The sequence below is a fragment of the Anas acuta genome, chromosome 6 (assembly GCF_963932015.1).
Source record: "Anas acuta chromosome 6, bAnaAcu1.1, whole genome shotgun sequence".
Taxonomy (NCBI): Eukaryota; Metazoa; Chordata; class Aves; order Anseriformes; family Anatidae; genus Anas; species Anas acuta.
In genome coordinates this window covers 37,628,471-37,643,106 of record NC_088984.1, presented here as the reverse complement: position 1 = coordinate 37,643,106, position 14,636 = coordinate 37,628,471, and the positions used below count along the sequence as shown (strand labels likewise).

The window sequence follows — 14,636 nt, the reverse complement described above, 5'->3', positions numbered from 1 at the left end:
CAGTGTGAAATCCACAGACATGGCAGGTAGCCTTTACACAAAGCCAACTTGCCACCTTATGGTGCAAGACAAGCAAATTCTGGAAATGGGTATTTCAAACTAAATACCTGAATACCTTTCAGAGGCTTAATGATACCTTGTAGTAAGATAAGCCTACTTTGTTATGGATGACCTGTGGGCTAGTTTTGATTCCGTTTCAAAAAGAAAAAGCTTTGATTTTCTTTTTCAATTATTTCTGACCAAAATCTAATCATTTGTTTTAAGTGAGAAAAAAAAAAAAGTGGATTGTGGGAGACTATCTGAATGTTCTCTAATACTGAAATTCCTGGTGCTAACAAGCACAGCTCGCAGTGTGGAAAAGGTCAGGACATGCCTGAACAGGATGCTCACGATTTCCCCTGAAAAGATTGTGCAGAGCCCTGATTGTCATAAACCGCAGAATAAAACTACTTCGTGTAGAGCAATGTGGAGAAATGTGTAGAGAATATAAACTACCATATTCAGTTCAGCAAGTAAGGGGGAAATGCCAGCTATTTGCATTTAGGAGAATCATGCACTTCAGTTTTAATTTATGATTCCCTTTTTTAGGAAACATTTGATTTCTGTCTCTGTAGATAGCTTTTAACATACTTTCACAAATGTGAAAGCTCAAGTAACCCAATGCTACAGTGCTTGTTAAAATAAACAACTGTGTATGACAAACATCTACAGTTGTTGTGAGCTGGCAATTCCTGGCATTCATATGTGGAACTTTGACCTCATAAAAAATAACTGATCTTCCACGTTTACACTTAAATGGACTAAGCCCTAAGCAGAAAGCTGTATTTGCATTTTTAAATATCTAGTTCCTGCGTACAGTCTAGCTTCAGCCCAAGTCTTACCAGCTTCAAAGACTTACTGTGCTATCACCAAGTAGTACTGGCTGGCAGGTAAGATGTTGTTAATAGTGATCCTGAATAGCAAACTTTCAGTTTTCCGAACAAGTCTTGTGTGTAAACACACTGCTGGATCTGATGAGAATGCTGCCCTGGGACTCTTGCTGATTCTCAGATAACTAAAGCATTTGTGTTCAGGCACCATCACTCACTTGTGGCAGAGTTACAGTTTGTAAATTGCTCTTTTAGTTTCAGTGGGAGTGCTTGTAAAGTCTGGTAATGCTTGGCATGAGTGTGGCAAAAGCTAGGATTCAACAAGTCAGTGGATTTTGCTTTCTTTTTTCCCTGTTTCTAAAATAACTACTGCACAGCTTAAAAACACACAAAAACACCTGTCCCTATTTCTTCTTCCTAATTTTGAGGCACAGAATGCAACTAATATAGTTACGTAGGTTTGTAATTGTGGTTTAAATGTCTCTGAATATAAACACAAACATGTTAATTCGATATGTATGGAGTTCACAGTGTTCTGATTGCTGTGTAATCAATTGTGCGGAATCAAATTACTGAGATTTCTGTGAGACACATCAGGTTGCTTAGCTGATATCACTGTCTTTTACAGTAGTAAGTCAGTAGCACGTGAAAGGCCCTGAAAAGATTGATTTTTATGAGTTTGGCTTAACTATTGCTATCCCTGATGCCACTTCTATGCCTTTCTTTCATGTTGTGTTGTGTATCAGACTAAATCAACAGGGGGACTGTTATTCTTTCAGTTCACTTCCTTGCTGAGAAGTTGGTTGTGCTCCAGGTACTTTTCATTGCTGTACAGATAGGAGCTAATGGTAACACATGCAACGATTCACATGCAAATAGCATGCATCTTGCTGCTGGACTTTACTCTAAGTCACTTTATTTTACTGCTGTAATACTGTTCAAAATGTAATGAAGTGGAGATTGACTGGAAATTTCGACTTCAGGAACCAAGGTACTTTTCCTTATGTTACCAACTGTAAGTCCAGGAAAATGAACAATTAGTGTCCACCTGATTTGGTATGTTGGAATGGAAAAATGCTGTCCGGAGAAGAAAAACCTTTCCTCCTGGAGGCTTAAAATTTTCTTGTGAGGGTGAGAAAGGCATACATTCCCTCAGTAGGCCAAGATCTTAAGTTTTTGTCTTTTTTAATGACTTGGTTTTCCAAAGTAGGTGATTATGTTTTTAAAATCGCCCTCAAAAAAAAGATAAAACTCAATTCTCTTAATAAATGTAAATAATATGCCAAATTACTATTAAACCAGCTTGTAATGAATCCCTCACTAATTATATACAGTGTCTTTTATAAGTTGTGGTTTTACAGCCCACACAGCATGATCCATACTTCTAATGAGTGGTTGTCAGCCCCAAGCAGCAGAAGCATGTGGTTAGGCTGTGAATTGCCTAAGACTCTTCCACAATCTTCGCTGAGCCTAAGCAGTCACTGAGCCCTTCCACACACTGTGCTCCTGTTGCCCATTTGCTGCTGGGTCTAAATCAGCCTCTTTCTCCTAAGTGGAAATTTCTATTGAAATCATCATCATAATAATGAAGGCAATAATAGTTTACTCTGTTACTTTGTAAGAATTTTGGAAAGGCAAAACAGAAGTACAGAGAAAGCTCTCCTTCAAGAGCCTTAGTGGGGTGGCAGAGTGGAAGAATTTTTATCAGGCTTCTGGAGTACAGGCTGGGGAAATGCTCTCTCCACTATATAGTATACACTACAAGTGTACTTTCAAGCATACTGTATTTAGGGGTGCAAAATTCAGTTTTTAGTATAAATCTTTAAAGTGGGAAAGATACTTCCTCCAGCTTTCCTTGCCATCATTTCTTCCTCAGAAACATACCACATTAAAAGCTCTGTCTATTTCAGTAGAGCAGGCTCATCCACCATGGTGCTTTAGAAAGTATTTTCCTTAGCCTACACTGAAGCCAGGCAGGGACACTCATTCTACTAAAAGAAGAAACTTTTGGAAACTTTTGTCATCTCCCTTTTTACTCCCTGGAAGAGGTTTCAAGAGTCAGTTCAAAGCCTCAGAAAACTGAGGCAGATGGACTTTGGAAACTGAGATATAAACCACGTGGTTTTACTTTTCAGAAAACAGGATGGTATGTTATAGCTACTTACATAGTTTTGTGTAATTACAAAAAGCAGTATTCTAAAGGTCATTGACTTGCAGGGCCAGATACACAGATAGCGTAAATCAGCACAAGCAGTAACTTCCGAGCAGCATGATCTGTGTGCTGAGGAAATGTACGAGGAAGAGCGTCCAATTTGTCTGTTCTTTATTACTACTTGTATATCTTGCATATTTCTTAATCTTTCATCAAATCTAATAACTTATGCATATTCATCATACCAAAATGGACCGTTTATGATTACAAATACAGTATTCAAATATCATCAATACAGAAAAATAAATTACATTTCCTAAGATCCATTTAAAGCCAAGGTTTCAGAACAGAGTGCTTGATTTGTACCATGTTATATCATTCTCTTCTCCTGCACATTTAATGGATAAAATTTATCCCATGCCTCCTGCACTGTCATTGTGTTTCTAAAGGCCTTCATAAATGCTCCTTACTGGTTATTTTAATTAGAAAAAAATACATTAAACCTTACTACTTGTTCTGCTGGAAAACATCATTTGACAGGACAGTCTTCTGAAAGAATACTATCTGGCCATCTATATGCATGCACATATCACTCGCATATTTTCTTTTGAACTTTTGAAATAATGGACTTCTCTACCTCCTCTCTTTTTCCCCTCAGGGCTCACACTTGTTTCAATCGTCTGGACCTTCCCCCTTATCCATCATTCTCTATGCTATATGAAAAACTGTTGACAGCAGTTGAAGAGACAAGTACTTTTGGACTTGAGTGATGCGCAAACCACAGTGCCCAGCTCTTTGGACTTTTGTGGATCTGCCTTCTCAAAGAACGAATGAACGTTTGTATTGGATTTCCTAGAGGAAAATTGTTTTATGATGCAATTCAAATAATGAGGTTCCATGAAAGAACTTATGAAGCAATTATAAAGCGTTGTGGTAGTGGCAGAATTCTCTGCAGTGAATCTAGAGTGTGCCTGAAATGCAGGGAAAAACAAGTCTTGCAATCCACACTTTTTCAGGTCGGCCAAACTTGTTACGTTTTATTTTCTGAGCAAACAAGAAATGTGTGATCCCGTGTTGTGATCAACCTGACTACTGCAAAACTGATGTGTACCTGAAAACTGGATTTCACCAGAGTTGCTGAATAGAAAATTCAAGTCAAAATGTGAAATCATTCAGGCCCCCACCTACTCAGTAAATTAGCAAAAAATCATACAATATACTTTTTTTTTTTTCTTTAAGACTATTCATGAAGGTACATTACTTTATGCCATATGTTATAACAGCATATTCAGTACTTGCTATACCTAAGACTACGAATGCCTGCATGGTGTGCACCACAGAATTCAAGTTCCTGTGACAAAGTGAATTGGAAGGAAAGTCAGTAAGAAAGGATGCAACAATAATGGCTTGCATTAAGGAGGTTTGTGGAAATGTGTTTGCCAGTGCTGTATATGACAAAAGATGAGCTGTTAAATGAACTTAATAACTTCATAAAATCAGACTGATTTTATGGTTTGTACTGCATGGAAACTATTTTAAGAAGAAACTAGCAATTTATCGCAGCATATCAGGAAAAAAAAATCCTAACACAGTGACTTCTGTTTATTTTTATAGGCTCATTGTATTACATTTCTTAGAGTGTACACAGGAAACAGACTAAAATGCTCTTTCTGTTTTTGTCACTTTCCATGCTTGAACAGACATTCTGCTAGTGTTTATTCTTTGAGCACTATCAAAGGAAAAAATAAAGCCTTTTTATTTTTATAAGAGTAAAAAAACTCCCAAAAATATTTTGCACTGAATGTACCAAAGTTGATGGGACATTACGATCTGACTGACAGCAAACTGTATCACTATCAAGTATCTATAAAAACGCTTAGGAACCAGGCTTTCTTCACAGTGCCATGTCTATAGATATCAGGACTGTGCACATAAGTAATAATTTTATAATACTATATGTGGTATCGTAATATGCATTTATTTTAAATGCATCTGGATCATTTTTCATGCATTGGATAACTTAATGCAATGGAGTTTAATACAGATATTTCATATGCTCCCCACAACTTTTTATTTGTACAGCACCATGAAACACTAGCTCATTTGGAAATCTATGAGTATCCTACTCTAAGGTGAGTCACTGGCCATAATGCCGCTGTTCATATCAATGAACTGCAATATGTAAAGTGTTCATTGTGTCTTGCCTTTTCACTGATAAATAGTTTTCTTATAAAATGTTATTTAAAAGAATTTTTATGGCATATCAAGCATTGCATGGACAGATTTCCTCATGCTTAATTTTGCTGAAATACACAAGGCTTGCTTGCATCTATTTTTGGTACTTTCCTCTAGATGGTCTTGTGGAACACGAATGCGGCTGAGCACTTGTTCTTGTACAGCTGCTGCAACGCAGTGCGTCCACATGTTTTAAATTCCAGGAAGTTGCACGTGGATATTGGATGACAAGAACATCAATCTAGCTTTGCGCTAGTCTTCTTGGTAGCACTGAAGCACAGCACGCCCTGTTTCATGGGAACAGTAGCCTCTGAAGTAAACTTAACGTTCTCACTTTGGAGACTTTTGAAAGGGCATCTCAGGGAGGTATCCTGCTTGTTCCTGCAGGAGTGTTTTTCCTGTGGCGGTGAATGTCAGCGGAGGTGTTGTCAGCAAAGACTGCCGTTCCACCCTCCAAGTTGGAAGGCAGGTGCAGCTGTGGTGGTGGCTGCAAAAACTGAGGAAACCCTTCAGGCTTCCTGAGAAAGTGTTACCTGTGCAAAGGAAACCCCACTTGCAAAGTCAGAGTGAAAGCATCCTTTGATTTCAGGAATAATTGAGCTTCTGCATGACATCTGGGACTTTGTTACCTAAGTAATGTAGGTTTTCCTGCTCTACTTCTGGCTGGCATGAAGTAGCAAAGAAAAATCCAAACATCTCCCTATTTTTACACATATATTTATCAGTCTTTGCTAAAATTGCACGTAACAGATGCTAATGCACACCTTTTTTCAGAACAAGGATGAGCGAGCAGTAGGCAAACTGACTTTTCATCAGGTCACTCCAGCATGGCTCATGTTTCATATGATCCATTCACTGAGTAGCTAAAACTCAGGCACTCAAATCAGAGTGCAACTTTTGCTCGGTTGAAGGACTGCAGAATTTTGATTTTACACTCCTGTGTTACCTGTGGTCTAAAAAGGAGATTTCCCAGGTGGAAACTGTATCTACGATTTTTGAACCAGAAACTCTTTGGAATGAAAAGTTTAAATATTTGGCACAAAGTAAGTTTATACTAGTCTGCCTTTAAGTTATGCTTTTGTACAAATCAAGAAGAATAAATGAATTTGTCAGTTTTTATTTAAATATATTTACCGCACCTATTTGTTCTGTGTTTATGCATACATAAATAACTGAAATCAGTCACGATGATCCAGTATTCTGTAAAGATGTGATAGGATCAACAGCGGGTCAGCAGTCAAAAGAAATCTGCAACCCATGTAGCATTAAGATCCAGAGAGACTGAGAAGCTGCTTCTTGCTCCTTTGCAGCCAACATCACCTGGAGGACTCAAGAAATCCTGTTTGAAAGCGATGAAGAGTTAGCTGCCCAGATACAGCTACCTGTTCTGCCTCGAGCACGTGGCTGGATCTCAGTGATTATATAGGCAGTGCAGTTGCTCTGAAGAGATAAGCAGGGAGGGTGTATAGAAAAGGAAGCCTGACCTTTGTCAGACCAGTATGTCTCCTGGCTATGGAGTGGAATATTCTCTCCTCAGTGTGGGAAGCCTTTCCCATTGAACATGTCCCAAGTGATAGACAACTTTTGTGTCCTGCAGTTGCAATCAGCAACCAGAGTGCTTTAGCTTATGTCACGCTGTGGCAGGCACAAGGGGCCAGAGTAGAGAAAGATGAAGAAGCATGTCCAAAATCTCTGTACTTCCTCAGAGATTTTCCAGACAGTGCTAAGCAGCTTTCCACTTAGGACGGAAAAAAGCTAGTCTTCAAGTGAAGTAGACAAAAGATTTCCTTCGGCTACCATGTGATGACAACTTGTACTAACTTCACCTACAGCATCTCCACCAGACAAAGTCTGGCTGGGGAAGCACCCACAGCGTTGAAGTGAGGTGCCCATGTTTCCTGCTCTGCCAGGAGGCTGAGTCATGCACTGCTAGCCAAAAAGCAGCCACAACACTCCTAAATACACCGGGAAAGCTTGTCAACATGGACTTTATCCGATGTGGTGCCTACTGGAGCAAGCAGTTACCCATCCAAAAGCTGCAAGCCAGCATGCTTACTGTTAGCAGTGTTTTCACCCACAGCAGGTGAGAGATGTCTGTCTGTTACCTTTGTAACACCTTCAGCAGCACATCGCAGGTTATCTTGTGAAAGTATTCTTTCAATCCAAAATAAAATCCTATTTAACACAATTCTAATCAAGAGCAAACCTTTCCCCCCACTCTCTACCTGCTGTTTTCCTTGGTATTCATCAAACATTTGCCCCTTTCCTTGCTTTTAAACATAGTTTTTGTTGTCCATGTTGTGAACCTACCATAAAAAGGTGTTAATAATGCTTAGAGAGCATCTAGGATGAAATCTGTCTGTGTATGCAGGTGTGCTGGGCACACCATGAACTCCACATTAAAGCTGTTAACCTTAGCGAATATATGTAATCTGTAGGGAAACTGAAAATCGAGGCAGCAGCATTCTGGCAGGACATCAGATGAAGTTTCTGGCATGAGATAAACTGGCAGTGGACTGGCAGTTTGCTCAGTTTCAAATTATAGGAAAGAAAGCAGTTTTGTGGTTTCCTATGTATTTTTAATCCTCTTTAAAAGTCAAAAAAAAAAAAAAAAAAAAAGGCTTCCTTCTGAAGCACTGGTATCATCTGGTTGCTGACTCTAATCTCAGCAGTATTAATTGCAGATGTAAAGTTACTCCAGTGCTATCTGCAGAGGTTTCTGGAGATGTGTGCAAGCACCGTGTCTCTGGAGTGAAGGAATTCCTGTGCACAGAAGGGGAATCTCTGGCAGCTGTGCTTGAATCGCCTGTGTAAGTTCATTTTCCATGGCATAAAGCAAGTTAATTCTTTTTAGTGATTGAAACTTACTTGTATTAAATTATACTAGCAGTTACATTTTCTTGCCACTGATTTTAAGCGGAGGATGAATCTATTCCTGTTAGCACTAATGGGAATTGGGCAATAAGGATGGTCTCCAGTCATAGTTACAAACTTAACCGCAGGAGTGTTAATGTTAACCTTGCAGTATTAATGCTCGACCATCACTGCTATTTTCCCTTCTCATCCCTTCCTCCCTGGGCAAGCAAATTGAACTCTAAGCAAAATTTCAGAATAATTACTCAGACATGGCTTCTCAAACAGTAGCATTTTGGCTTTACTATGCAGTCTGAAACAGAACTGCCGAAGTATTAGGGGCTGATTAGCTCACCAATTGCAAGTAAAAAAAAAAACTTTACAACTTTATTAGCATAGTCACAGTGGCTGCTGTTGGACTAGTCTAATGTTTTACTTAAATATTTTACAAAGAAAAAAGCATAAAGCATTGAATTTGAAATTCCTTGCTTTCAGGGAAAATAAATATATGTTAAGTAAGTAGTAGGGGGAGAGAACTTTATCGTAAATCCATTAAGGTTAAAAGCCTTTTTATGACCCATTTTTGCTACTAATATGCAAAATTATAAAGCTGGCCGTATAAACACACAGTTTTCACGGTGTGTGTGTGTTGGTTTACTCTTTGCATGTAGGCCATTAGCTTCACAGTGCTCCTGTTTGGCTTCAGACTGGTGCAAATGCAGCAGACATCTAATATTTCAAACATTCAGTGCTATGAAAAGGTTTTTATTAAAGCATTTCTAGTATTTTCTAAAATAGTTTTACTGGAAAGAAAAGTATTGTTCAGGCTGAAACTTCATTTAGGGCTCTTCTTTACAGATTTTGCTCAGTGATGTTATGCCATAGGTATTGTAAGATAAACTCATGATTAATTTTAGAGTTCTGATTAAAATCAGTGACATACTGACAGTTTTGTCACTGCTTAGAAAGACTACTAACTGTGGGTAAAGGATGACAGTCAGGGACTCCTCTGAATGGCTACAACCCATGGTAGTATCTGTATGTATTCAGAATGCAATTACAATATTTCCTGAGGGCTATTGTGAAAGAATTACTGCGCTCATTAATCACCCCCTTCTAAATTGATAATTGGAATTTTGAACTTGATTCCTTTATGTACCAAGTGCAGTCAGATTACATTGCAAATGTAACCTGTACAAAACAAATACAATTGTAGATGCCTTCTGATGATTCTCCTAAACTCATGGTGAATGTGAAAGGAAGCCAAGCTGTTTCCTCTAATCCTAGATTCCTTTAAAACTCTTCCGAGTTATGAAAATTCTGGTATTTTTTGTTGTTTTTCCAGTTTGTGTTTGTTTGTTTCTAACTTCTAGAAATTTCTCCTTTGGCCCCTACTAGAAAAGGCTCTGTCTGCCTTAGAGGGTTTTTACTAAGCACTCAGGAGTATATTGTTCCACTAATTTAACATAGTTTTGTGCTGACATCAATATAATCAATTTTTAAACATAGAGACCTACAAAACTCCATAGGACTCTGGTCTCCCTTATGCTGGGCTGCCTTCCAAAGGCTGGCCGTCCTCTCCTTTTTAATTGCACATAATCCTGCAATCACCTGGAGACAAATGCTGATGGCCTACATTGACTGTAACTATAGTATCAGAGTGAGATTGTGGTGGTATTTATTTTTTCCATTAAGAATGAAACTGGTCTCCTTTGCAATGAGAGCCTTCAGTACAAAGAGTCGATGGGATTGTAGTTCCTCTCACACTGTGAACAGCTGAAGAAAAAATATCTTTTAACCCAGTAGTGCTAGATGTTTTCTGGAAACCGGGCATGTGATTAGGTATCCAAGGGTCAAATGTGCTTTGACTTCAGCTTTGCCAAGTTCATAGCAAGGCAGGGGATTTTTCCTGTGATATTTTCTGTTGACAGAATTGTCCAATTCTCGTAAGCCACTTCAGGCTGTTGGCTGGCAGCACAAGCCCTCACAGGGACACAGGTGAGCGTGGATCCAGAGGTCATGGCAGAGGGGGAATTGTTTTTGTAGTGAAGTCCGTGCCTTCCATGGATGGAGGGTTTGTCATACAGCCCTTCAACTGGTTTCTTCCAAAGGGTATTTTCACACCTCCATTGCCTGTTAGTTGCAGTACAAGCAGCTTCTCACATATTCTGTTGACTACTCAAAAGCTCTTGTGTTAAATCAGGAGAATTACAATTTTTTCATAGTTAAAAATATTCATCTAACAATAGAAATCTGGCCAATGAAAAAATACTTTGCTGAGACATCATATTTGATGGTCGTGCTGACTGTAGTCAGACATTGGAGCTGAGATTACTGTATGAATAAGCAAATAAATCTCTGACGCCTCATAAATAGTGCTAAGGAAGGAATGTAATTGTAGGTGCTGTAATGATAGATACAGCACTTCTACAACATGTGAAATGAAGCCGTGGAACAGTACTAGAGTGGCGACAAGACTGAAAGAGTAGGGACAGGAAAAGGACTGGGCTTGGAAATACCTAGTGGGGCAGTGAGCTGTGCTGACCACTGGATGTACAAAAGGAGATACTTTTAGCTTGAAAATTAGGCTATGATAATGTACCAAGGAAAAATGACTATTTATCCTGAAATAGATTACTGTTACTACCACTGGAAGGCATGTTTTGGCTGATTATTTCAGGTTTTGAAAATCTAAAGCACACAATCTGAAAACCATTTTCTGTTTTTGTTTATTTCTTGTTTTACTTTTTAATTTTTTAATTTGACTGCTCTCAGGAAAATGAAAGCTTCTAAATAAGGGTCGTGTCTGGAAGTCCTTTTTAGCTGGTTTTACAAATAATTATTGTGTTTACTACCAGCTGCATTTGGCAAGGAAAATAGTATCTGTTTAAAAGTTAAATCATCACTACTTAAGAGGACTTTCATTTTAAATGTGATGGGCCAAACCCCCAACATTTAGCTGTGTGAAAACGTAGGTGTTTTTTTTGTTTTGTTTGCTTGTTTTTTTATGTTTGAGTTTTGTGTTAAGGTTGTGTATGAACTATGAATTTCTACAAAGAGTTTTTTGTCATTCTGGGATTGATGTGAAGTTTCTAAAGGTTATTTAAGATAATAAAACTATTCTCAATTATCTTGTTAGCTTTGGCCAAGCCGATGCAAGTCTTGAGTTCATTCACACTCTAGTGACATTGTCAGAAAAAGTATCAAGTAAGAGGACAGGAAGAATTTCAAGACCTGGTCCTCTACCTAAAAGCTGACCTGGTTCTTTACCTAAAAGCCAAGACGATTGGATATCCGAGTCTGGTATAAAAGTCAAAAGAAGAATTCCTTGCAAGTTTTCTTCTTCAGCATGGTAACTGAGGTGGAAGAGTTTCATGTAAACTTAAGTCCTAAACTAGAAGACATTTAGTGTGTTGGACCACAATGGTTCAATAGTTCCATAGAGCAGGACTTTTTCCTGCAATGAGTCTGCAACACTCAGGAGACTGCTGTTTATTATCAGCATTGCAGGGAGGAAGACAAATTATAATAATATGAAGTACGTATATCATCTTAGGAGGATGCTTTTTCTTTGTACTCTGTTTTTCCTTGGAATGAAATAGCCTTGAGGGCATCCACAAATCCTGATCAGCAAGGCTGCTTTTTGTATAAGTGATTGAACATTTACACTCGTAAGGCTTGGTACAGTATGGAAGGGGAATACTTTGTAGAAAAGAAGGTCTTGAGGGATGTGGTGTAGAGTACTGGCTCCCCCAGGTCAGTCAGTATTCTTGCCCTTGCTAGGCTATGGTTTGGGTTATTGAGCATGTTTGAAAGCGCATATAGTTTTACAAGTTTTTGTAGTGGGGATGCAGGCATCCAGAATCTAACAGGTATATAGGTGCATCTCCCTCATTTTTGACAATTACTTGATATAATTTTATACCAAGTTATTTGTTTTTAAAGAATTTCAGGCACTGAGAATATAGAGTGCATATTTATTTCTAAGCTTTAAGTAGAACACGTGGTGTATTTTTTAATCCTTTCCATATGTTTCAGTTAAGTGTTCACAAGACTATATATCAAATACAATACCAAGTTTTTCTATCTTTCTACAAGCTGATTTGTTTCATCTGAATTTGGTATATGTCTTTCACAAAACACTAAATGGGGAAAATGTGCTTCAAGCATTAAGATGGTGTATGTCCTTTTCTCCGTTTACATTGCATCACATTTCACTTTTTTTCTTTGAGGCAGAGAGAGCAGATATGAAATGTGTTGAGTGTTTGACAGGCATTTTGTTGTGCCTGGCTTCAAGGATTGTACTGTAATGTTTGACTGCTCACACATTCACATAATTATCTACTCAGTTGAATACAGGACTGCTGTGTTGTATTTCCTGTTATTCAAAAACAATTGGGGAAAAGATTTTTCTGTGTATAATTTTATTTTCGTACTGATCTCTATTTTGTTTAAGACCATGTTTCATCATGAAATCACTTAATTAAAATAAATCTTCTTACAAAATCCACTTTAGAAATCAATTATTTTATTGTGCCTCTGAATACATCTTAACAGTGTTTAAATGAGTGCCTTTCACTTCTGTGTCATTTTGTGTCCTTTGCATCAGTTTAAGACTTGTGGAGAAACCACAGGATAGTCTTTCTTACATCGCTTTTTTTAAGGGACTTCTGGTGGCCCAAGGAGTCTGGTGTGTTACGACTCATCATTTACAGCAGAAACAGTAAGGATTCTCCAACCATATGCAACAGAATTTGAATAAGAACATTTGAAACAAAGGCTATCATATGAATTCAACAAAGAAGCAGACTACAGTCAAGATGTTGGAGAGGCCCAGGCTGCACAAAAAACTGTGCTTTTGTCTGGAGTATCAGAATGAGCAGCAACGTGCTTTACAACAGTGGATTAACACAGAAAAACACTGTGTTTTCATAGGGAAATATCTTTAGGGAAAAAGGTATTTTTCTGTCTTTCACAAAAGTCAGTGCCTCCCACTAAAGATTTCTTCTTACTTTGGGAACAGATTATACTAGCTAGTGAGCGGTATCGGTCTTTATTCAGTACTTGGCTAAGAGTTCACCCACCAAGGCGCAGGCCAAGTAGAACTTTGTTCTTGACAGGCAAGTTGTCAATTCTCTTACATTACAGTTTTTATGAACTCTTTTTAGAATCAAATATGCAAGTATATTTCTATTATTTTAAACTTTCCTAGACAGTAATTTTGCAGTATCTTGCTGCTAGTGGAAATGAAGTGCAAGCTAGCCTAAATCATTAATTGGGAGCTGCTGTGGGAGGAGGAAAGGCTTTGAGAACCTTTCTGCCCCACCTCTCTGTTGTACTTCTCAATTCTAGGTTCATAATGCAGTTCATCGATACCTGATGCCATGTATCAAACAGTTGCACATTTTTCTCTCAGTGTGAAGAATGGTGCTTGTATAGATCTCGTGCCATGTGACACTGAGGCAATTCTGCTAAGCATTGGTGAAATACAGAGACTTTGCCTTTTGGTACTCATTTCCTATGTGCAAATGTGGTGGCATTCTTGCAGAGATTTTGATATGGAAAATCTGTAAATGACCTGTATTGAATACAGTCATGATAATCCTTATTGATTGGTGAATGTTTGTTTTCAATGGTTGGGTCATTTCCAGAACTGACCACTGCAGATATAGCAGGAGATAGTGTGCTGATTCTGTGGGGCCTGTTGCAAAATGTCCTTCTGTGGTTTGAGTATTTCATGTTTTAGTTGGGTATTTGGGATCAGTGAAGTTGCTTCAGCAATTGGTGCTCTTGTAGATGTTTGGGATGTAGATAATCTCTATAGGGTAGTGGGTTTTGTTGTATGGTTTGGTTGTTTTTGGTTTTGATTATTTTATCCTTGCAGAGAGAAACACCATTCACTGTCAGTTAACTACAGGAGTACCACTCCTAAGACAGGCAGCTTTATGCTATAATCTGAGAGGCATAGAATCAGCACATTTTTTGGCTTGCCTGCCCTATGTGGTGTTCTGGCGTGCCAGCTCCATGCTCTTCTGCCAAGCAAACAACCATGGGTACTTCGCACAGCAACGATCACCCACTCTGCAGGCAGATTTGCTGCTGATGCTTGAAGGTTGAAAGTAGCAGAGGGAACATATAGAAGACATGGATCTTTTCCCATGACTTTTGAATTTCAGGACACTGAAAGTGCTCAGGTAAGGTTTCACATGTCATTGCTTTACTTAAACATGTACTGCCCTGTGGAATGGCTTGATTATTAAATTAATCTTTTGCCTCGTGTTTTTTTGAGGCCTTTCTTGTGCCACAGATCAGGGTATTGCCTTGTTGATGTCTTGTTAAAGAAGCTATTACAAACAAGTTAGAAAAGAAGGCTCAGACATTCACAGCTTCCATCTATGTGACTTAATGTTGTCCACTTGTCTTCCAATCCAGAAAAAAGTTACTTGCTGAAGAGGGTAGCTTGCTGTCTGTTTGCACCAAGTTAGGTTGGACATGACAGGTCTGAGTTGAAATCAGCACTTCTTGAG

General features: G+C 38.5%; 1 protein-coding gene across 4 annotated transcripts in view; it reads left to right on the top strand.

Annotated features, from left to right (window-relative positions):
* The window catches only part of HECW2 (HECT, C2 and WW domain containing E3 ubiquitin protein ligase 2), a 192,688-nt gene extending 180,069 nt beyond the window's left edge, over positions 1–12,619 (top strand). For all 4 annotated transcript variants that reach the window (XM_068686569.1, XM_068686568.1, XM_068686567.1 and 1 more), the window contains exon 29: positions 3,680–12,619. In XM_068686569.1, coding sequence (XP_068542670.1) covers positions 3,680–3,791 — 112 coding nt within the window. In that variant the 3' untranslated portion in view covers positions 3,792–12,619. The remainder of the gene's footprint in view (positions 1–3,679) is intronic.
* Positions 12,620–14,636: the final 2,017 nt, after the last annotated feature.